We start from the raw sequence: 23,825 nt of genomic DNA on the forward strand, positions 1-23,825 counted from the left end.
GCTAAAAAGATATACTTTTTTTTTTTCCCCAAGACATGGTCTCACCACGGCCTGGAACTAACTACATAAACCAGGCTGGCCTTGAACTACCAGAGATACACCTTGACTCTTCCAACCCTAAATCTAGATGCAAATTTCTTATGCCAGTAAGGAAAGTCTCTAAAGTTGTAGTTGTTCTTAGATCAAACAGCATAGTTACCCAAAGCATAGATAGCCCCGTAGCACACACATACTCCCAAGCCACAGCGGGGGTGATTCATTGAAGCAACAGTTGTCCATTGTTTAGTAACTGGGTCATAGCATTCAGTACAGTCAAAAATCATTGAATCCTTTTCACCTGATTAAAAAAAGAAACATCAGGTTTAGTGATGCTAAAAGAATAGAATTAGAATACAATATTCATCAGCATTAACATTCTCTGTTTTCAGAAATCAACCATTAGGTCTAATTTTAAAACAGCCATTAAAAGTCTTTGCCTAGCAAGCAGTATTTTTAAATAAAAGCACTGCCATTTATTAAAGACCATTACTGTTGCGGAATACTATTTTCAGGTGTGTGACTTTTGTTTACACTGCATTTGTTGAACTCTGTGAAGCTGTGTTACTGTGCCTGTCTAAAACACTTGATGGTCTAATAAAGAGATGAACGGCCAATAGCAAGGCAGGAGCAAGGATAGGCGTGGCTGGCAGTCAGTATAAACAGAAGGAGAAATCAGGAAGATGGGGAAGAAACTGGGGGCCAGCCATGGAGTAAGGAGGAAAGTAGGATATATAGAAGCTAGAAAGACAAAAATCCAGAGGCAAGCCAGGCGATGGTGGCGCACGCCTTTAATCCCAGCACTTGGGAGGCAGAGGCAGGCGGATCTCTGTGAGTTCGAGACCAGCCTGGTCTACAAGAGCTAGTTCCAGGCCAGGCTCCAAAGCCACAGAGAAACCCTGTCTTGAAAAACCAAAAAAAAAAAAAAAAAAAAAAAAGAAACCAAGCTAAGGCCGGGCATTTATTGCTAAGAATAAGCATCTGTGTAAGATTTATTTAGGAGCTGGGTAGTGGCCCCTCAAAAAGCAAAAATAGAAAAAAAAAAACACAACAATTTATGGAACAGGGGCTGGAGAGATGGCTCAGCGGTTAAGAGCATTGCCTGCTCTTCCAAAGGTCCTGAGTTCAATTCCCAGCAACTACATGGTGGCTCACAACCATCTGTAATGGGGTCTGGTGCCCTCTGCTGGCCTACAGGCACACACACAGACAGAATATTGCATACATAATAAATAAATAAATAAATAAATATTTAAAAAAAAAAAAAAAACAATTTATGGAACAAAGGCACAGGATTTTCTAATTATTTCTAACTCTACCACTTAAACAATTCATGTAAATTTTGAGGAAACAATTTTCATTTTAACACTCCCATTTCTTTTCAGGTAATAATTTAGGTTTACGACCTGGCACAATTTGATTTTAAAGTAATTATAATCCAAATGTAGCAACAACAAAATTAAAGAAACTTTTTTTTTTTTTTTTTTTTTAGTATAAGTCCCATTTTATTTTTCCCAGGTGTCTTTTCCTTCTGTCTTTATAAAGCCGCCTCTATCCAGGAGCTTTGGTGGAGGTCGTGGTGCAGCAGGCCTAGATAGTGGTGGGGGTGTTCAGTCCTCCCAGGCTTCACAAGATCGATTCCTGACTACTTTGCTATGAATAGCACAGCTCATGCAGTAATGCAGCTTGACATAGAGTTTGGGAAGCACATGAGCATAGAAACACTTCCTGTACCCATGTGTCTGACAGCAGCAGCCTCTGCACTGTTCCCAGTGTCCAACTGCTTAACGGCCTTGTCCTGGGGCGCACACTGGGCGCAGTCTGTGCAGTGAATGGACCGTACACAGCCACAGGCTTTTTTGGCAAGACCATCATTTCTTCTTTTTTTTGTCATCTTGGAGCCAAGACCCGAAAGAGGAAGAAACTATGTTCTTAAAATAGAATTTTAAAATACACTATTCTGGGGGCTGGAGAGATGGCTCAGAGGTTAAGAGCATTGCCTGCTCTTCCAAAGATCCTGAGTTCAATTCCTGGCAACCACATGGTGGCTCACAACCATCTGTAGTGAGGTCTGGCCTGCAGACATACACACAGACAGAATATTGTACACATAATAAATAAATATTTAAAAAATAAATAAATAAAATAAAATAAAATACACTATACTTAATAGCTTAGGGTAGGTATTTACTCTGGTAAATAACCTGTACCTATGTACATGCAAGCAGCTAATAAAACCCAGTAGCAACATCACACACACCAAAAGATGAAAGTAAGTGGGGTGTTGGGAGCAGTGAACCCCCAGATCCTGAATTTCTTGTAAACAACTTGTTTTCCTGGGAAACTCTGCTCTGAGACAGCCTGCAGCTGCTCTGGGCACACACACAAGAGACCCTCGGGAGTTCCTGATGGCAGGGGAGTGATTTCTGGTGGGTTTGGCTGGGGCGTGGCTATCCCTATATAAGCTGCCCCTGGACACAATAAAGGGGGCATTTTTGGGGCATTTTGGCTTCAAGTATGACCCGTGTCTCTGTCTGTGCGTCTTTGTGTGTTTCCATCTCCAGCCCCTTGCCCGGTTCACGAACTGTATGGTAGCTCATAGAGCAAAGATGGGCATGGTGCGCTACAGCGGGGGACTGGCTGGGAAGAAGGGATATGCTTAGCATTCATCCATGAAGCCTTAGGTTCAATCTGCATAACACACACACAAATGCATGCACACACGCATGCACACACATGAGCACATAAATCTAACCATAAATTAGAAAAGTACCAATTGACAGAATTTATATACTGGGGCATGGTGGTGCGCTGCTTTATTCCCAATACTCAGTAGGCAGAGGCAAAGGGACTTCTGTGACTTCAAAGTCAGCCTATAGTGAGACCCTGTCTCAAAATAAAATTCTTAAAATGAACTAGATAAAATTCTAAAATAAGGAACATTTAGAAAAATGAAGGTGTATCATGTTCATAAACTGTAAAGAGATAGAATGGGGACTGGAGGGTTGGCTCAGCATTTAAAAGCATGTGCTGCTTTTGCAGAAGACCAGGATTCAGTTCCCAGCACCCACATGATGGCTCCAAACCATCCATAATCCCATTCCAATGGATCAATCCTCTTTTGACCTCCTCAGGCATCGCACATATATGGTGCACATATGTAAACAAAACACTCATATACACAAAATAACATAAATAAATCCTTTAAGAAATGTCAGCATAACTCCAAGAGGGAGAAAAAGACCTTAAGCAGGGAGAAGGAAAAAAGCCATGAAAGGTAATGGAATACACGTGAAATAAAAGCAAAAGGGAGGACTATTGGGGATGAGGAGGATCAGCAAAAAGGAGAAGAGGACAGTAGGGGAGGAAGCCAAATGCTATAATGAAACAGATGACTGTGGGTCAACCTAAAAACTCAACTGGAAAAAGTTTATGTAAAGATGATAATTATCACCGGGCGGTGGTGGGGCACGCCTTTAATCCCAGCACTTGGGAGGCAGAGGCAGGTGAATCTCTGTGAGTTCGAGACCAGCCTGGTCTACAAGAGCTAGTTCCAGGACAGGCTCCAAAGCCACAGAGAAACCCTGTCTCGAAAAACAAAAAACAAAAACAAAAAAAAAAGGATAATTATCCATAAACTAATATACATTTTTATTTTATTTTTTTGGTTTTCTGAGACAAAGTTTCTCTAAATAACAGTCCTGGCTATCATGGAACTAGTTCTGTAGACCAAGCTGGCCTTGAACTCACAAAGATCTATCTGCTTCTGCCTCTTGAGTGCTGGGATTAAAGACATGCACCATCACTGTCTTGCTCAGTCCAATTCTTAAAATGTATTTAAAAGCAATTCCAAAACTGGTATAGCCACCCCTCCAAAAAATTAGTTTGCTACTGCTTTGAAAATTTCTTAAAGTTGAATTTCAATGTGTTATAATTTACATTTTTTATGATTTACCATGACATATCAATTTAAATAAAAGCATATGGAAATTGTGGGAAAAAATTGACATAGAAGTATGTGGTGGTTTAAATAGGAATGGTCCCAATAGGCTCATATATTTGAATGCCTGGTCAATGGTAAGTGGCACTACTTGATAGGGATTAGGAGGTGTGGCCTTTTGGAGGAAGTATGTCATGAGGGGGGCTTGGGGGTTTCAAATGATCAAGCCAGGCCAATGTCTCTCACAGTGACCAGAGGAGACAGATCTCAGCATCTCCAGCACCATGTCTGCCTGTGTGCCCTCATGTGCCCCACCATGCTGATTATGGATTAAACCTCTGACAATGTAAGCCAGCCCCAATTAAATGCTTTCCTTTATAAGAATTATCATGGCCATTGTGTCTCTTCACAAAAATGAAAAACTCACTAAGACAAAGTACAACCAACCAAGAACAGTCAGACCTTAACAGAAAAGAATTATGAGAGAAAAACAACTCTGGCATATGTTAATTTTTTTTGTTTTGTTTTCTTTAGGAGGGTAGGAGTGGGAATGTGTATACACATGAAGATAATAAGACAACTCGCAGGGTTTGGTTGTCTCTGTCAACAATGTGGGTTACACAGTGTTACAGGTAGGGTTTCTATTGCTATGATAAAACACCATGACCATAAGCAACATGGGGAGGAAAGGATTTATTTAGTTCATTTTACAGTTTGTAGTCCAACACTTAGGGAAGTCAGCACAGCAGCTCAAGGCAGGAACCTGGAGGCAGGAGTTGATGCAGAAGTCATGAGGGAATGTTGTTGATTGGCTTGCTATTCATGGCTTGCTCAACCTGCTTTCTTATAGCACCCGGGATCACCTGCCCAGAGGTGGCACCACCCACAGTATGATGGGTCCTCCCACATCACCCATCAATTAAGAAAATACCCAACAAGCTAGGGTGCAAGCCAACACAATGAGGGCATTTTCTCTACTGAGATTCTTTCTACTGGTGGTGGTGGCGCACGCCTTTAATCCCAGCACTTAGGAGGCAGAGGCAGACAGAGCTCTGTGAGTTCAAGGCCAGCCTGGTCTACAGAGCAAGTTTCAAGACAGGCTCCAAAGCTATACAGAGAAACCCTGTTTTAAAAAAAACAAAACAAAACAAAAAGATTCTTTCTTCCCCAATGACTGTATCTTATGTCAAACTGACTAAACATTAACCAGCACACAGAAAACTCACATCCTTAGGTGAGGTGGTAATCACCCTTATCTGCTGAGTCATCTCGCAGGCCCTAAACTAAGATTGTTTTTAATAGAGCGAAAGTAATTAAGATTGGGACAGATAAAAAACTAAAGAAATGTGACATTCCAGGAATGTCAAAGTTAGTACGATGACGGGGGAGTAAGTCTTTTATGCCAGCCGTGATAACTGGTTATTTATGTAGAGAAAATAACCCTTTCCTTATTGCATATTATCCATAAAAATTCAATTTCAAGTTTATTATATACATAAATGTAACAATAAAACAATAAAATTTTAATTTAAAAAAGGTATATAAGACCATGAGTTTTGAATAAACATTTCTTAAGATAGATGAACTTAAAAGAGGGAAAAAAATAGATAGGATTACACTAAACCTGAAAGTATCTGTTTATCAGAAAAAGATCATGAAAAGAAGAAAAAAATGTAGGGTAGAAGGGTTGGGCTCTAATCCTGCTGATAGAACTCTTGTCTGTTGCACTGAGCACTTGACTGGTCCCCACCACCATGTATCACCTTGACCCTAGCATTTGGAAGGTGGAGGCAGGTTCACCCGCAGGTACAAAAGGAGCTTGAGGCAACTCTGGAATACATAAGTCAGCCAAGGCTACATAGCAAGACCCTCTATGAAAAAAAAAAATTAAAGCAGTAGAGGGTTATCTCCAGCATACATCTGGACAGATTAGAATTAACACAACAGGTTTAAGACTACCCATTCTTAGAGAGCTACTTGCAAAGTTGACCCCTGGAATCTGTTGGCTGGAATCTGGAAATATGGCAGAAAACCAGTGATATAAAAAAAGTCCCAAAACAATGAATGGCTTGCTGCTCCTAAACTGTTGATAAACAGTATGATTAGAAAGAAGAAAAAGAAAAAAAAGATAAACAGTATGATTTATGCTGAACACATGCTTTCCTTCTCTGTTCCTGAGATCCAGTATTTATTTGTTTATTTGTTATTTGTTTTGTTTTTAAACAAGATCTATTTAGTCCTGGCTATCCTGGCTCTCTCTATGTAGACCAGGCCAGCCTCAAACTCCAGAGACCCTGCCTCTGCCTTCTTAGTGCTGGAATTAAAGGCATGAGCCACCATGCCCAGCCTATTTATTTAATTTTGTTGTTTCTTTGAAACAGGGTCTCTCTATGTAACCCTAGCTGTCCTGGAACTCACTAGGTAAGATGTGGTCTTAGATTTACCTGAGATCCAGTTTTTAGTGAGAATGTTTATTTCTTTTAATTGAAAGTGAGGAAAAAGTCCAGAAACTGAAAATTTTTCTTGAAAAACAAAAATATCATATATAAACCATGAAGTATATAATGAGAACTGGATTTTTCTATTTCTTTCTTTTTTCTTTGTTTGTTTGTTTTGAGACAGAGTTTCTCTGTGTAGCCCTGGCTGTAGACCAGGCTGGCAACAAGGCTGGCCTTCAACCCAGAGATCTGCTTTACAAGTGCTGGGAATAAAAGCAAGCACCACTACACCCAGTCCTGGATTTTTCTTTTAGATTTTATTTTCATTTTATATATATGGGTGTTTTGTTTGTGTGAACATCTTGTACTACATGTGTTCAGTGTCTGCGGAGGCCAGAAGGTGTCAGATCCTCTGGAACTGGAATTACAGGAGGTTGTTAGCCACCAGGTGGATGCTGGGAACAGAACCTGGGTCTCCTGGAAGGGCTGCTGAGTCATCTCACTGGCCCTTCCCTATTTTTTTTTTTTTTTTTTTTTTTGAGCTGGGTTCCATGTACGCTTGGCTGACCTCAAACTAGCTGTACTGCTAAGAATGACTTTGAACTTCTGACCTCCTACCTCAACCTCCTGATGTTGTGATTATAGTCAAGTACTACCATTTGTGATTTATTTGGGCCTCCTGCATGCTAAACAAGCATCATACCAACTGAGCTATATCTTCAGCCCCAAAACTGGAGTTTATTTTCAGCAGTAAACCGGGAGCTACTCTAGGGTTGAGAGTAGGATAACACGGCGGTGATGGCTCACGCCTTTAATCCCAGCACTTGGGAAGCCGAGGCAGGAGAATCTCTGTGAGCAATACCAGCCTGATCTACAGAGTTAGTTCCAAGATAGCTAGGGCTACACAGGGAAACCCTGCCTCAAACACAAACAACAACAAAAAGAGAATAGGGCAATAACATGATTAGATTCATAATGTAAGAGCAGACAGCAGATAAAAGCAAAAAAAAAAAAAATCAAGAATTGGGTATTACAATGTTGAAGCAGATATGCACGCATAAATGCCAATGACCTGGCTATAGACGTGGAAGACGACACGGATGATGACTGAAGTTTGCGGGGCTTTAGCTCAGTGTAGTGATCGTTTCACATACATGAGGCCCAAGATCAATCATTCCGTACTGAAGGAACAAAAAAGGATGTTTAATGCTTTGTTCTGACCCTGTAGGCAAATCATTACCATCCAGAATATGGCAAATCATGGGAGGAAAACACAGATTTGGGAGACAATACAGGTATGTTAAATATGAAGTACATACTGGCATATAGGTCAGGTTCAAAGAGATGGTTATATTTTAAAAGTAAATAATTTTTCATTAAAAACACCTATGAGTTTGAGGCCAGCCTGGTCTACAAGAGTTAGTTCCAGGACAGGCTCCAAAGCCACAGAGAAACCCTGTCTCAAAAAACCAAAAAAGCAAAGCAAAACAAAACAAACAAAAACACCTAATGAAGAGGGGAAGAAACAAAAAATAGTTAAGATGATCAAAGTACATTGCGAAGTAGATTAATGAAGAGAAATGGGATATTTTTATTGTTACCTCCAATAGCGTAGACCATCCCTCCCAAAACGGCTACTCCAAGTCCACATCGAGCCTGGTGAAGTGAAGATACAGTGGTCCAGTACTGACTAAACGTATCAAAGCGTTCTACACAGCTGAGGGCTCTGCTATCACTCCAACGGCCCCCCTGCAAGCGTGTATATCCACCTAAGCAGAAAATGAAAAAATACGCAGCAAACCACTTATGCTCAATATGAAAACAGAAGTAATAAAAATATTCAGGCCCCTATATATAGATTTATACAAGTTAGAGCTTGTCACCTCTATAAAAATAGTACATAAAATGTGTAACTCTTAATTATGCCAAGTCCTGACTTACACGCAATAAGAAAGTTAACCTCAGTGTTTTACCATATGATCTCAGTTATAATAGAAGGCTGTATAAAATATACATCTAGGCAATATTCTTTGTCTAATTATAAAGTCTCATTATGACTTTTATATGTCTCAATTAAAAAATTAAAAATAGGGGCAGTGGTGGTGCACGCCTTTAATCCCAGTACTTGGGAGGCAGAGGCAGGCGGATCTCTGTGAATTCGAGGTCAACCTGGTCTACAAGAGCTAGTTCCAGGACAGGCTCCAAAGCTACAGAGAAACAGTGCCTTAAAAAACAAACAAACAAACAAAAAAACCAAACAAACAAAATTTAATTAATTCACTTATTTAGGTTTTTTGGTTTGCTTGTTTTTGTTTTTTGAGATAGGGTTTCTCTGTGTAACAATCCTGGCTGTCCTAGAACTTGCTTTGTAGACTAGGCTGGCCTCAAACTCACAGACATCTGCCTACTTCTGTCTCCCAAGTGCTGGGAATTAAAGGCGTGCGCCACCACCACCAGCTTATTAACTTTTTTTTTTTTTTTTTTTGGTTTTTCGAGACAGGGTTTCTCTGTGGTTTTGGAGCCTGTCCTGGAACTAACTCTGTAGACCAGGCTGGTCTCGAACTCACAGAGATCCGCCTGCCTCTGCCTCCCAAGTGCTGGGATTAAAGGCGTGCGCCACCACCGCCCGGCCATTATTAACTTTTTTTTAAAGATAGTATCATACTGTAGCCTAGGTTGACCCAGAACTCATTATGTAACCCAAGCTGGCTTTCACTTTACTACACTCCTGCCTCAGCCTCAGAATGCTGGAGTTGCATGCATTATAACTGGCAAAATTTTAACTTTTACAGAAATATTTCTTGTGTTGGTGAGGTAACTCAGCAGGTAAAAGCAAATGGCTGTGCAGCCTGGTGACCTGAATTCAGTCCCTACAAAGTGGAATGAGAAAACCAATTCCCATAAGGTGTCATTTCATATCCACTCACATACCATGATGTACATATGTGCACACACACAGTAAATACATAAATCTGTAGACAGTCATTTGATGGTAACTAGGTAATCAGAGACCAAAGATTTAGAACATCAAATGAAATGTTGAATGAGAAACTAAGTTCTAAATGTGTTCATGCTATTATGCAAATTTAATTTACTAACCTTAAGCCTAAACATGAAATGTTTCTGATAGATTTACATATGAGTAATAACTACATAGTAATAACAACAAACTATTAAAAAGCTCTTATCCTAAAATAATTTCTATTATTTTTCAGAGTTTCTTACCTACTGCATACAGGTATTTTCTTGCTTTCTTCCGAGGTCGAACTTTGGATGTCTGCAGAAAACTACAAAACTTGTTCTCTTTGGGAGACTTGCAGACCTCACAATATTCTTTCAGAAGTGTTTGCAATGCAACTCGAAGATTAAAATCAGATACTCCTAAACAGTATTTAAAAAGACAGTGTTTTAAAAGACTTTCAGAGAGTACTGAAAAGATACATTTCCTGGCCAGTCAGAGCAGCACAAGCTGTTAATCGCTGCACTCAGGAGGCAGAGGCATGAGGATCTCTTCAAGTTCCAGGCTAGCCTGGTATAAATAGTGAGACACAGTCTCAAAAAAGAAAAACAAACAAAACAAAACAGCAACAAAAAACAAGGAAAATACCGTCATCATCGGTGTTGGAGAGAGAGTTAAGGGAGTATTCTGCTCTTGCAGAGGATCTGTTCCCAGTTTATAATTTTAGCTCAAATAGATCCATATCCATGAGCACCCACACCCTGGAGGCACCCACACTTATATGTACACACACACATACAGTCATAACATTACTTAAAATAGGCCGGGCGGTGGTGGCGCACGCCTTTAATCCCAGCACTTGGGAGGCAGAGGCAGGCAGATCTCTGTGAGTTCGAGACCAGCCTGGTCTACAAGAGCTAGTTCCAGGACAGGCTCCAAAACCACAGAGAAACCCTGTCTCGAAAAAACAACAACAACAAAAAACATTACTTAAGATAAAAATCCTTAAAGGGGGGTTGGAGGGATAGTTCAGTGGTTAAGAGCCCTGGCTGTTCTTTTAGAGGACCTGGGTTCAATTTCTAACACCCATACGGCAGCTCACAATTCTCTATAACTCTAGTTCTAAGGAATCCAACACCTTCGCACAGACATACATGTAACCAAAACACCAATGCACACAAAATAAATAAATCTTTAAAACATAAATCCTTAAAAAACAAAAACCCAAACTTATTTATCAAGCAACAGATTGTTTATTACAATAAAAAATATTGTTTTTAGCACTGCTGCTAAGGGATATACTTTCCTTAAATCTATCCAAATGTGTTAAAGAGGACAGTGAGATGACTCACCAGGTAAAGGCATCTGCTGCCAAGTCTGAAGACCTCATTTGTCTATAGCAACCTACATCGTGAAAGAAGAGAACCAACTCCTCAGATTGTCTGCCGACCTCCACTCATAATGAGGTATATATGCTCGAGCTCCCCCCACACACACAAACACACACCAAAAATGTGATTTAGAGGCTTTTAAAAAATATTTTAAGCCGGGCGATGGTGGCGCACACCTTTAATCCCAGCACTCGGGAGACAGAGGCAGGCGGATCTCTGTGAGTTTGAGACCAGCCTGGTCTACAGAGCTAGTTCCAGGACAGGCTCCAAAGCCACAGAGAAACCCTGTCTCGAAAAACCAAAAAACAAAACAAAACAATGCCGGGCAGGGGAGGCAGAGGCAGATGGATTTCTGTGAGTTTGAGGTCAGCCTGGACTACAGAGTGAGTTCCAGGATAGCCAAGGTTACAGAGAAACCCTGTCTTGAAAAAAAAAAAAAAAAAAAAAAAAAAAAGAGCCAGGCAGTGGTGGCACAGACCTTTAATCCCAGAACTCAGGAGGTAAAGGCAGAGAGATTTCTGTGACTTGGAGGCCAGCCTGGTCTACATAGTGAGTTCCAGGTCAGCAAGGGCTACATAGAAAAACCCATCTTGAAAAACAACAAAAAATTGCACTCGTGTATAATACTTTCCAAATAAAGATGAAAAACTGAACTAAGTTCACACTTATCAGGGCCAGGTTCAGTGGGAAGGCACTTGCCTTGTGAGTATCTGGGTTCAAACTGCCGGGCGCACACCTTTAATCCCAGCACTCTGGAGGCAGAGGCCAGCAGGTCTCTGTGAATTCAAGGCCAGCCTGGTCTACCAGAGCTAGTTCTAGGACAGACTCCAAAGCTACAGAGAAACCCTGTCTTGAAAAAACAAAAAACAAACAAAAAAACCTAGGTTCAAGCCTCAACACTAAAAAACACCACTATCTAAGAAAATGCTGATTAGTCAAGGGTTATTTATAAAATCAAATAACAAAAAGAAAATATATTTTTGTTATAAATCTTCAAAAATGATAAGACAGGGGGCTGGAGAGATGGCTCAGAAATTAAGAACACTAGCTGCTCTTCCCATGAGTTCAATTCCCAGCAACTACATGGTGGCTCATAACCACCTATAATGAGATCTGGTGCCCTCTGTCATGCAAGCAAAACATTGTGTACACAATAAACAAATAAATTAAAAAATGATAAGACAAAGCAAGAAACAATTTAAAAATCATTTTTCTTTTCTTTTCTTTTTTGTTTGTTTTGGTTTTGGTTTTTCAAACACAGGGTTTCTCTGTATAGCTTTGGATGTCCTGGAACTCACTCTATAGGCCAAGGCTATCCTCAAACTCACTCACAGAGATCTGCTTGCCTCTGTCCCCCCCACCCCAGTGCTGGGATTAAAGGCGTGTGCACACATACACACAAATGTAAGAAAAAGTGTAAGAGAAAAGATTTATTTAAAAAAATACAAGTTGGGGCTGGAGAGATGGCTCAGAGGTTAAGAGCTCTTCCTGAGGTCCTGAGTTCCCAGCAACCACATGGTGGCTCACAACCATCTGTAATGATATCTGGTGCCCTCTTCTGGCCTGCAGGCATACATGGAGGCTGAACGCAGTGTACATAATAAACAAATAAATCGTTAAAAAGAAAATAAAGGCATGTGCCACCATGGCCCAGCAAAAATCTTTTAAATTTTTACAATTAATTTTATGTACGTATCTGGGTGCTTCGTGTGGCTGTGTATCTGTGCACCATGTGCGCCTGTCTACCAATCGGTGTTTCAAGCCCCACTTTGTCTTCTTAGCGCTGCATCTCCTCTATACTCCTGCTTCATAAAATTTATATTTTTCAAGTAACTCTATTGTCTTGAGTTTCAAGAGGAATGCGTTTCTGTTTATGACTAATCTTCCCCTCTCCCGCCCAACTTCCCACCCAGGCTGAATTCTTCTTTTCCCTGGAATCTACTTCAATAGATGTAATTTTTTTTTATCTTGTTTACATGGCCTCCCTGCTCTGACAAAGAGCTAATTTTCCCTCTCACTCTTTTTATCTTAGTACAAGTACTCTGTATTCTGCAGTATACAGTTTGAGTTGGACACGGTATTCTCACTGTCCTTCCAGCCTGAAGCATGAGGACAGTGAGGTAAGTCCTGCAGGGCTGATGTCCGTCCTCTGCACAGACCTAGGGCCACACTTACGAGGAGCAAACCTCCACTGAGCTCTGCCCCAACCACGATACTGTACTGATTATTTTTTTCCTCAATTTTCTCTGCTTTGCTTTTCAGTTATTCATTCTTCCCCCAAATTTTTCATTGATTAGCTGGCATGGTGGCACACACACACACACACACACACACACACGGCAGGTTCAAAAAAGATGACTCCCAAATGATATTTAAAAAGTACTAAGAAATTGCACACAAAATACTTCCCCAAAATGAAGGAAAATTAAACTTATTTTGTTTGTTTTTGAAGAAGTTTCTGTTTGAGACAGGACCATACTTCTTAGTCCAGGCTGGCTAGAACTCACTAAGTAGTCTAGACTGGCCTCAAATTGGCAGTTGATTGTTCTGTCTTTGCCACCTGTGTACTGGGGTTACACAATGCACCCCCATACTCACAAGAACTTTCAAAAAGAAAGAAAATATAGTAGAATCTAATAAAAAAACAACAAAGTTCAAAACAAAACAACAATAATAACACCAAGAACAATGCAAGAATTCTTAAGGCATTCAACCAGAAAAAAAAGAAATCACTGAAAACAAAAACAAACTATGTCTTACAGGCTGGCGAGAAGGCTCAGTGCGTCACAGCATTTACCACCAAGTCTGAAGAACCCAAGTTCAATCCTTGAGACCCACAAGGTAGAAGAAAAGAATCCACACCTACAAGTTGTCCTCTGACCTTCACATGCGTTCTCATAACCCAAGGCCAACCCTACAAAATAACATAATCCCTCCCAAAAAACCTATGCCTTACCAAATTCAAAAAGAACAGAAATATCATCATAACTAAGTAATATTATACTAACCTAAATTTAATTTTAAGAAGCAACACCCAGGAATTTTCAAATTGAAAGGATTCAGGAACTAAAACAGTCATATTTGCCAGGCAGTGGTGCCACACACCCTTAATCCTAGAACTTGGGAGGCAGAGGTAGGCAGATCTTGGAGTTTGAGGCCAGCCTGACCTACAGCACAAGTTCCAGGATAGGCTCTGATGCTATACAGAAAAACCCTGTCTTGAAACAAAAAACCAACCATGTTCTTCTAGAAAAAAAGGTGTAGTGATGTATGCTTTTAATTCAAGCGTTCAAGAGGCTGAGGCAGGTGGATCTCTGTGAGTTAGAGGCCAGCCTGGTCTACAAAGAAAATTCCAGGACAATCAAAGTTCCATAGAGAGACCCCCTATCTAAAAAAAAACAAGCTAAAACAAAAGAAAGAAGTACGTGATAAAATTCAATCAAAAGACAAAGTAAAACATATATAAGAAAGTCCAGCCAACCCATGGAGCTCAACAGTTAAGAACACTTAAAGTTTTTGCAGAAGACTAAGTTGAGTTCTTAGAGCCCAGAGGGGGGCTCATCTGTAACTCCAGTTTCAGAGAATCTGACCCCTCCTCTTTTTGCCTCCTTAGGCACCAGGCATACACATGCTACACAGACAAAATACCCATACACAAAAATTTAAATATTAAAAAGTAATTTTTAATCTGGCCAACCCAAACAATGAATAAAAAAGGAAAATATGGTGATGGAAATACCATGCTAGAAGCTGAATATGGTGTTATGTGCCTGTAATCCAGCACCTGAGAGATGGAGTCAGGAGGAACAGAGTGTGAGATCATTCTTCACTATATATTGAGTTAATGACCAACCTGAGCTACATGTGATCCTGTCTTAAAACACACAAACCATAACTGATAATGGTCAGCATCAAAATAATCTGAATAAAGAGATAAAGGCAAAGAGCCAAGGGACTCAGGATTACAAACATAAAAATAAATGATGCCTATAAACCTTGAGCGCCTTGACAGAAAAGTAGATGGAAAGAAAAACAAAAATGCAGGCTGGAGAGATGGCTCAGTGGTTAAGAGCATCGCCTGCTCTTCCAAAGGTCCTGAATTCAATTCCAGCAACCACATGGTGGCTCACAATCATCTGTAATGAGGTCTGGTGCCCTCTTCTGGCCTTCAGGAATACACACAGACAGAACATTGTATACATAATAAATAAATAAATATTTTAAAAAAAAAGAAAAAAAAAGAAAAACAAAAATGCTAAGTGCCCAATTTTTCTTAACAGAGAGTTGCTATTGTTTAAAATTAAAACTATAATTTTTGTTTGTTTTTCGAGACAGGATTTCTCTGTGTTGCCCTGGCTGTCCTGGAACTTGCTCTGTAGTCTGGATTGGCCTCCAATGATCCATCTATCTCTGCCTCCCGAGGGTTGAAATTAAAAGTATGTGCCAAACCTAAAGTGTTGTTATTGTTTTAAGACAGTCTTGCATTATATCCCATTCCAGACTGTAACTTGCCATGTAACTCAGTCTGCCCTCAAACGGCAATCCTGTGTCAGCCCAAGTGCTAGGTGTCAAACTGGCTGTTCATGTGTGATTGACTCTATCATTAGGCGGTGATCTTTGCTATACTATGGACTGAACCCTTGCTTTTTCATATACTACATCACTGAACTACAAAGACCAGCTGTTAAGTTATTGCGGTTTTTAAAGATTTATTTCATTTTTAATCATGTGTGTGTGTGTTACCTTTCTACTCCTGTACTTCAGAACCAGAAACCCCACCAGGAAAATTGGGAGTTTCAGCCAGCCTAGACTAGACATTAAAACAAAAAATCCCCAACAACTAAAAAACAAAGAAGAAAATAAACCTGAAAATGATTCAAAGTTTACACAAAAGTCATAATACACTATCAATATAAAACTCAAGTTAAGCCGGGTGGTGGTGGGGCAGACCTTTAATCCCAGCACTCAGGAGGCAGAGGCAGGCAGATCTCTGTGAGTTCACGGCCAGCCTGGTCTACAGGAGCTAGTTCCAGGACAGGCTCCAAAGCTACAGAGAAACCCTGTCTCGAAAAAAACAAAATGAAACAAAAAAAAAAGAAGCAAAGAATGATCAGAAATCATACACTGAAAAAAATTGGTACTCTCTCTCAGAGTAGTGCTAGCTCTATCAGTCATTTTTCTCTACAGTACTATTATATTTTATTAATAATTAATTTCAAGAACAACATATAAGGATTTAAATGTTGTACAACATAAAAAAAAAAAAAAGCCAGGTGGCGGTGGCATACACCTTGAATCCCAGCATTTTCAAGGCAGAGACAAGCAGATCTCCATGAGCTTGAGGCCAATCTGGTTTACAATCAAGGCTACACAGAGAAACCCTGTCTTAAAAACATACACACACACACACACACACACACACACAAAGAAAAATTTTAGAAATCAACGAATCTTACATATAGTAAAAGAATTACCTTCTATGTACTTTAAAAGCCTCTGAGATGGTAATAAAGGGAATCGAATTGGATCTAACACTTCTACCACATGTTTTCTTCTCTTTCCCAGGTCTTTCAGAATCCACTGCATTGCAGCTAAGAAGACTTGGTATTCATCTTCAATGCTAAGTTCCTCACTTCGTAAAATTTTGATTAGCTGATCTTTCGTAAGTGCCAGGAACTCTTCTCCACTATGAACCTCCAAGAAATGGACATGAATATAGTTTTCTGTAAATTCCAAAAGATCATGGCAGGCAATTTGCTCAGAGAACTGGAAGAGTCCAATGCAGTTCTGTGGATCAATTTGTCCTTTTAGAAAGTCACAGCAAAGATTGACAACTTCAGTCAACTGTAGCATGTCTGCTGCAACAATCAACTCCTGAACATTATTCACAGCTATGTTCACTAGTCCTAAGGAAATAGGAAGATAAAATAGTCAATAAGTCAAAACAAGCATTTGGCTTAATATTTTACTTCACTTCAATAATAGTTTAATTTTCACAGAGTAGAAATTAAGTAAACAGGATATATGGGAAAAAATACAAAATTTAAATGCCAATGATATTTTACAATCATGGAACAACTAGGTCAGTGTGGTAGTTCATGTCTTTAATCTACCAGCACATGAAAGGCAAAGACAGCGGATCTCTGTGAGTTCAAGGCCAGCTTGATACTACAAAGTGAGTTCTAGGACAGTCAGTGTTATAAAATGAGACCCCAAATCAAACAAAACAAAACAAAACACAATCCAACAATATTTATGGAACAACTATACTAAACCATTCACAGTTTTAGTCGCTTTATATTCATTTAACCTTCACTGTAATCCTAGCTAGTAGACATGAATTTTATTATTGGATTAAGTAAACAGACTCAGGAAGTTTAAATCGCTCTTCTCCAAATTGTATGACAGAAAGGCTGGAGAGGTGGCTAAGCAGAAGAGCATTTGCTGGTTTTGTAGAGGACTCGGTTCGGTTCCTAGCACCTACAGGACAACTCACGGTGGCCTGCAACTCCATTTCCCACAGCCAAATCCCTCTCTGGCTACTAAAGGTGCTGCATACATGTGATGCACACACATACAAGCAGGAAAAATGCATACACAGAACAGAAAAATGAAGAACTCTTCAAAAATTTTTTGAAAAAAGTATATGACTAAGCAGATATGACTGACATTAAAACCAATCCTTTGTTTGCTGAGACTAAGTCTCACTATATGGAGCAAGCTGGCTTCCAACTTCCAATCTTTTCTCTACACCCAGGGTGCTGGGATTAAAAAAGTTCACGCTACATCCTGGTAAAATTCATACTTTCAACACAGATTATATGCAATTAACAAACTTACTGAGGCGCTGTGGAGAGAGAAGAAAGCAGGTTTACTATACTCACTTATGATAAAATGTCATACAATGTTAAGTTTTTAAATATAAGGCATAATAAAGACTCTATAACACATGAGAAGCTACTAAATATTTGGATTTCTTCCCCTAAAGACTCCATGTTAAGTTGGGGGCATAGTCCCCAGCCCCTAGCATCTGTCCCAGCCTCCCTGACCTGGGAGTTGCTTTGGTCTGGACTCCAAATCCCAGCATGCCAGGTCCTGACCCTCCAGGACCACTCCCACAGAATATTTATGTAAACTCCCAAAAGAGGAACGTATCCCTTTTATAACAGTCACTGCATTGAACTATCTGTCCCAGCACTTGGGAGGCCATCCTGGTCTACAAATCCAGTTTCAGTACAGCTAGGCGGGAGGGAGATTATATATTATTAAAGTTTGTGTAGGCATGACTTGCCTTCTCTATGCCCAATGATCTCATCAAACCAGATGTTCGAAAAGTTATTTATGAGTAAAAAGCCAGTGATTAAAGTAACAGGAAAAATAATGAATACAAATTGAGATTTAAAAGTATAGGATCATATGGTTAGCAGGGAGAGACACACACATAATGGATGCAGAAGAAATTTTATTACTGATTTCTGAAAATTTCCAAGAAAAAATATGAGAAACAAATAATTTTGTATTTTCTCAAATATAAATAGTATGCATTTAAAAATGTTTATTTTATGTATATGGATATGTGTGTTAGTATATGTTTTACACAATGAACATACAGGAGCTAGAACTACAGTGGGTGCTGGGAACCAAACCTGGATCTTCTGAAAGAAGAGTCAGTACTCCGAACCACAGAGCTATTTCCAGCCTCAAATACCATGCACTTAAAAACCAAAACACTTTATTGGGTCATGTAAATATTTCTCCCAAGTAGTTTCTTTTTTAATTTTTTTAAATTATCCTTCACCTCTTCCGTGTGTGTGTGTGTGTGTGTGTGTGTGTGTAAGACTGAACTCAGGTCAAGAGGCTTGGTAATAAGGTAGCAAGCACCTTTACCCACTGAGCCATCTCACTTGAGCCTTCTACATAATTTCTTTTTTTTTTTTTTTGGTTTTTCGAGACGGGGTTTCCCTGTGGCTTTGGAGCCTGTCCTGGAACTAGCTCTGTAGACCAGGCTGGTCTTGAACTCACAGAGATCCGCCTGCCTCTGCCTCCCGAGTGCTGGGATTAAAGGCGTGCACCACCATCACCCGGCTACATAATTTCTTAAAGAGAACTAGTATATTCTCAAAACTAGAACAAATAAAGTAATTGTTTCCACTTTTTCTAACTATAAAAGTAATTAAGGGCTGGCGAGATGACTCAAAAGTTAAACGCCCCTGCACTTCCTGAGGACACGTCTTCAGTTCCCGCACACACAGTGCAGTTCCAGTTCGAGGAGAGCCAATGCCCTCTTCTGATCTTCACACAGATAACTCCATGCAAGTGGTTCACTTACACACAGGTAGGCAAAACATTCACATAAAATAAAAGTAAATACACTTTAAGCTGGGTGGTGGTGGTACACACCTTTAATCCCAGCACCCAGGAGGTAGCAACAGGCAGATTTGGGTGAGTTTGAGAACAGACTGGTCTACAAAATGAGTTCCAGGGCAGCCAGGGCTATACAAATAAGCCCTGTCTTGAACACCAAAAACAAAAACAAACAATATTTACAAATAAAGAAACGTCTACAAGTTACTTTGATCATGGTGTTTCATCACAGCAAGAGAAAAATACTACAGAGATATACCTGTGTAAATGAAGTCTAGAAGTAACTGAAAGATTCCAGGTTCAACTCCTAGAATCTGTACAACGTCTCTTGAGGACTCTTTCATTCCTCCAGCGAACAAAGCTGCGAAGTATGGACTGCTCGCAGCCAGAACCAGCCGGTGAACGTGAAAGGTTTCCTTCCCGACCTGCAGCTGTACATCACAGAAATGCTGGCCATTTCTCATTTTGTTGATTTGGGCCAAGATGAGCTGGGCATGTTTATCAGAGGAAAATGAGCTATCGCCAGCCTTGGCACACTCGTCCTTAGACATGATGACCACAGGTTAATTAAAGAGACTCTTGCCCATTATTTGCTTCTACCCTGAGAAATAAAACACAAAGATCAAACATATCTTTTTGTTAATATATTTTCTATTCACATATAGATGAAACATTCTCTATCATTTAATTAGGACCATAAAACACATCCCAAACAAATAAGAGCTATACCGTATGGTATTACTTCTAAGATGCTTTTTGGGGGCTGGAGATATGGCTCAGAGGTTAAGAGCATTGCCTGCTCTTCTAAAGGTCCTGAGTTCAATTCCCAGCAACCACATGGTGGCTCACAACCATCTGTAATGAGGTCTGGTGCCCTCTTCTGGCCAGCAGGCATACACACAGACAGAATATTGTATACATAATAAATAAATATTTAAAAAAAAAAAAAGAGAAAGATGCTTTTTGGTAATGGAATGTGTACACCAAAGGACACTTCACAGAAGAAAGAAACACTAAATTGGGCACTAAAAGATAAATAGAAGTAAGGTATGAAGAACAGCCATAAACCCCTCCTTGGGTAAAGAAAGAAAGGCGCAAAGGCAAAACTTATATCACGACAGTCAGGAAGCAGACATCCTAGGCAGGATGAACTTCTCAAAATCAACTGTGACCAGCCCAAATGTCTGCTTAAAATCTTTCAATCTGCATGCTTCCCTCAATATAGAAAGCCTTTGGGGATCCTTGTTACAACCCAAGACTGTTCAAATATAGCTTTTCCAGACAATATTTTTCTGTTTCTGTCCTCTAGACTTGGTGATCATCCTAACCTACCTATGTTATAGTTTATATTACACTCAACCTTGTTAGATATCCCTGCCATCTTAATCCCAGCTTACACACATTCACAAACACACCAATTTCTTGGAAGATAGTCCCTTCAGGACAGGAACTGGCTTCTACTGCTATAGGATCAGTCTCCAACATATATCAGCATTTCAAATGTTTGTGAAATGAGAAAAAACAAGACTTGGGTTTTTGTTTTGTGGGACAAAGGTCTCAAACTTGTATTGACCCTCCTTCCCTGACACCCTAGTGCTGGGATTGCAGGCATGTGCTGTGATATGTGACTCAATCATTAGCTTCTGCCACAAATTATGGCAACTGTAGTTTTGGTTTTGTTTCTTTAAGACAGGGTCTCACCATATAGCCTTGGCCAGACTGGAACTCACCATGTAGACTTCCCTCAAACTCAAAACAATTCATCTGCTTCTGCCTTCTGAGTGCTGGGAGTAAAGGTCTATGCCACCATACTTTATCCTCAATTGTAATTATTATAATATCTAAGAGATGAAAAGAAAAAGATAATCTCTGAGGTCACAGAAAAGGAAACTATCAGACTTTCCCCAGCATCAGTATATCGGCAGTCTCATGTTTATTTATTCTAAGCCTAGGGTTGTTCCTACCATATCATACTGCATAGAAATTATCAGACCAAATTGTAGAGAATGGAACCCAAGTACAGAAACTTGAACCTAAATCTTTATAGGTTTAACAAAATAAACATGTCAATAGTCATTTCAGAACTCTTGGGTTCTTCAAGTAGGCATGAAGTGGGAGATAACAAAAATCCAATTTTTTAATTATTTTTTATGTCACCAACAAAAATTGCAGATAAGCAACATTATAGACTGCAATGAGAATCAAAGGGATAAATTTAAGTTACTGAATAAATCATGAATTCTTACAACATAAGACAGGCAGATATAGCAGAGGAATTGTTAAGGGGATCAAGGTCTTGTACTTTGGCATGAAGAAAAATTAGTAATAAAATTGACAGAACTGTTGTAAGCTGACATTTAAAAAATGTTCATGGGGCTGGAGAGATGGCTCAGAGGCTGAAAGCACTGGCTGCTCTCCCAGAGGACTTGGGTTCAATTCCCAGCAACCACATGGCAGGTCACAACTGTCTGTAACTCCAGTTCCAGGGCTTCTGACACCCTCATGCAGACATACATGTAGGCAAAACACAAATGACACAGAATAAAGCAAACGAAAAACTAGTTCAGAATATAGAACTCTGTCAAGATTTTCAGTAAAAACAGGCTGGGGCTGGGTGTGGTGCAGAGGCCGGCAGATCTTAGTTCCAGGCCAGCCAGGACTAGTGAGACTTTGTCTTAATAATAATAAAACTGGTACTCATGGCTATCTAGAAACTTTGAGAGGCTTGAAGGGAGTCACTAAAATTTCACTTCAGCATGTACACGATGCCAGCATCTTACAAGCAAGTCTATTTCCCTCCACGTAGAAATTCGACCTGTATGGATCTCTGTAAATTCAAGGCTCCAAAGCTACAGAAAAACCCTGTCTCGAAAAACCAAAAAGAAAAAGAAATTCGACCTGTAGATGTTACTAAACATGGCTTGGCTATCAGGCTTGTTTGTGCTTTGTCTTCTTCTCTGGTAGAAGATTTTGAACTCCTGAGGTGTGATGCCAGGTTTCCTACAGGCATCAAAACACAGCCACTAGGTCAAAAGAGCTCCTGTCACAAGAAACAGCTTACTAAATATCACTCTGGCAGTAGAGCCGAATGTTTGCGGCCACCCTCCTGAGTAAATGCTGGTTCCATCCCACTGCCAGTGAAGTGCCTCATCCCAAAAATGCGGCAGCGCCGGGCGGTGGTGGCCCACGCCTTTAATCCCAGCACTCGGGAGGCAGAGGCAGGCGGATCTCTGTGAGTTCGAGACCAGCCTGGTCTACAAGAGCTAGTTCCAGGACAGGCTCCGAAACCACAGAGAAACCCTGCCTCGAAAAACCAAACCAAACCAACCAACCAACCAAACAAAACCAAAATGTGGCAGGGAAATGATTGTACATAACAGGAAAGGCATAGTTCTGGGATAGTTCCTAGGGATCTAAGGCCTATGTCTCAACAGGTCCAACTTGAAAAGCCGTTTATTAGCCAACGATGGACACGATCAGGGTAACCAAAGAAGACTTATGTTTTGGTGGCCTCGATTTCCCTCTCAACAGCATCTGAAAGTTGATTTAGTAAGGAGGCCAGAACTCCAGCTGAGCATCAAAACTGATGACTCTTTGCGGTGACTGAGTTGGAGGCTGTAGCTAGCTTTCTCCCTCAGCTGATCGACACTAAAGGCAGAAAATCAACTCGGTGCTATCGACGGCGCAGGCAAGTAAGGAACTCAGGCCACAACGCCGGCAGAAAATCAGGGACCGGGCCGGCTTTGGGTTTCCCAATGGGGGTGGGGGAGAGCAGAGAACGCTGCGGCGACGGCGACATCACTTGGGCGGTCAGAGGGCCTCCGGAGGTGGCAGGAGAAAAGCTGAGGAAAAGTGCGTTCCAAAGCACCAGTCACTGGCATCTTCCCTGTCCGGGGAGCCGGACACGAGGACGCTCCCAAACCTGTGAGAAACACACACCGGACGCAGGCCCCGCTTACCCGCCGCGTCCCTTCCCGCAGGCGCCCTCAGAGCCTCTGCGCGCGCAGTCGCGGGTGGCAGCGGAGGGGGCGGGGACAGCTCGCAGTGACTGGCGGCGGTGACCGCTGAAGGCGCAGCCTCTGCGCGGGGCGGGGCCTTCTACTGCGCGTGCTCCGCTTCTGGGCCCGCCTCCTCACAGCCGCAGGCCCTGGAGACCTGGGAAGCCGCTCGCTGGCTGCACCCTGGTCTTCTGCAAGCCTCCGTCCATCCTTGGGTTCTCAGGGTGCACTCCCCTGGGCCGCTCCATGTACATTTTCTGTTCTTGATGTGTCCCGGGCCAGCCACCGATGTCAGCGTTGAGGATTCTCTACCCGTTTATTGGCTCTTCTGGAATTTGTTTTGTAGACCAGACCGGCCTCGAACTCACAGAAATCCATCCGAATGCTGGGACTAAAGGCGTGCGCCACCACTGCCAGGCCCAGAACCATTTTTTAAGATTTTAATTTTAAATGTGTGTCTTAACTGTAGGTTTGTGCATGTAAGTGCAATACCCATGGAGGCCAGAAGAGGGCCGCAGATCCCCTGATGCTGGAGTTACAAGCTGGGAATAACTCACTTAATTTAAGTGAAGTGGACTCTGTCAGGAGTTGTGGCACAGGCATATAATCCCAGCACTCAGGAGGATTTCTGTGAATTGGAGGCTAGTCCAGTCTACATAGTGAGTTCCAGGACAACTAGGACTATGTGGAGAGACCCTT

General features: G+C 40.9%; 1 protein-coding gene across 3 annotated transcripts in view; it reads right to left on the minus strand.

Moving 5' to 3' along the window:
* Nucleotides 1-23,142, minus strand: part of Ipp (intracisternal A particle-promoted polypeptide) — a 45,305-nt gene extending 22,163 nt beyond the window's left edge. Inside the window, exons 1-6 of one of the 3 annotated variants that reach the window (XM_057785504.1) lie at nt 23,088-23,142; nt 19,388-19,729; nt 16,239-16,670; nt 9,640-9,795; nt 8,016-8,183; nt 200-337 (exon numbers count right to left, since the gene is read on the minus strand). In XM_057785504.1, the coding sequence (XP_057641487.1) occupies nt 200-337; nt 8,016-8,183; nt 9,640-9,795; nt 16,239-16,670; nt 19,388-19,679 (1,186 nt within the window). In that variant the 5' untranslated portion in view covers nt 19,680-19,729; nt 23,088-23,142. Of the gene's footprint in view, nt 1-199; nt 338-8,015; nt 8,184-9,639; nt 9,796-16,238; nt 16,671-19,387; nt 19,730-20,829; nt 20,969-23,087 lie in introns of those variants that run through there. The other 2 variants (XM_057785503.1, XM_057785505.1) reach the window with 2 other exon arrangements.
* Nucleotides 23,143-23,825: the final 683 nt, after the last annotated feature.

The sequence above is a fragment of the Chionomys nivalis genome, chromosome 11 (assembly GCF_950005125.1).
Source record: "Chionomys nivalis chromosome 11, mChiNiv1.1, whole genome shotgun sequence".
NCBI classification, from domain to species: Eukaryota; Metazoa; Chordata; class Mammalia; order Rodentia; family Cricetidae; genus Chionomys; species Chionomys nivalis.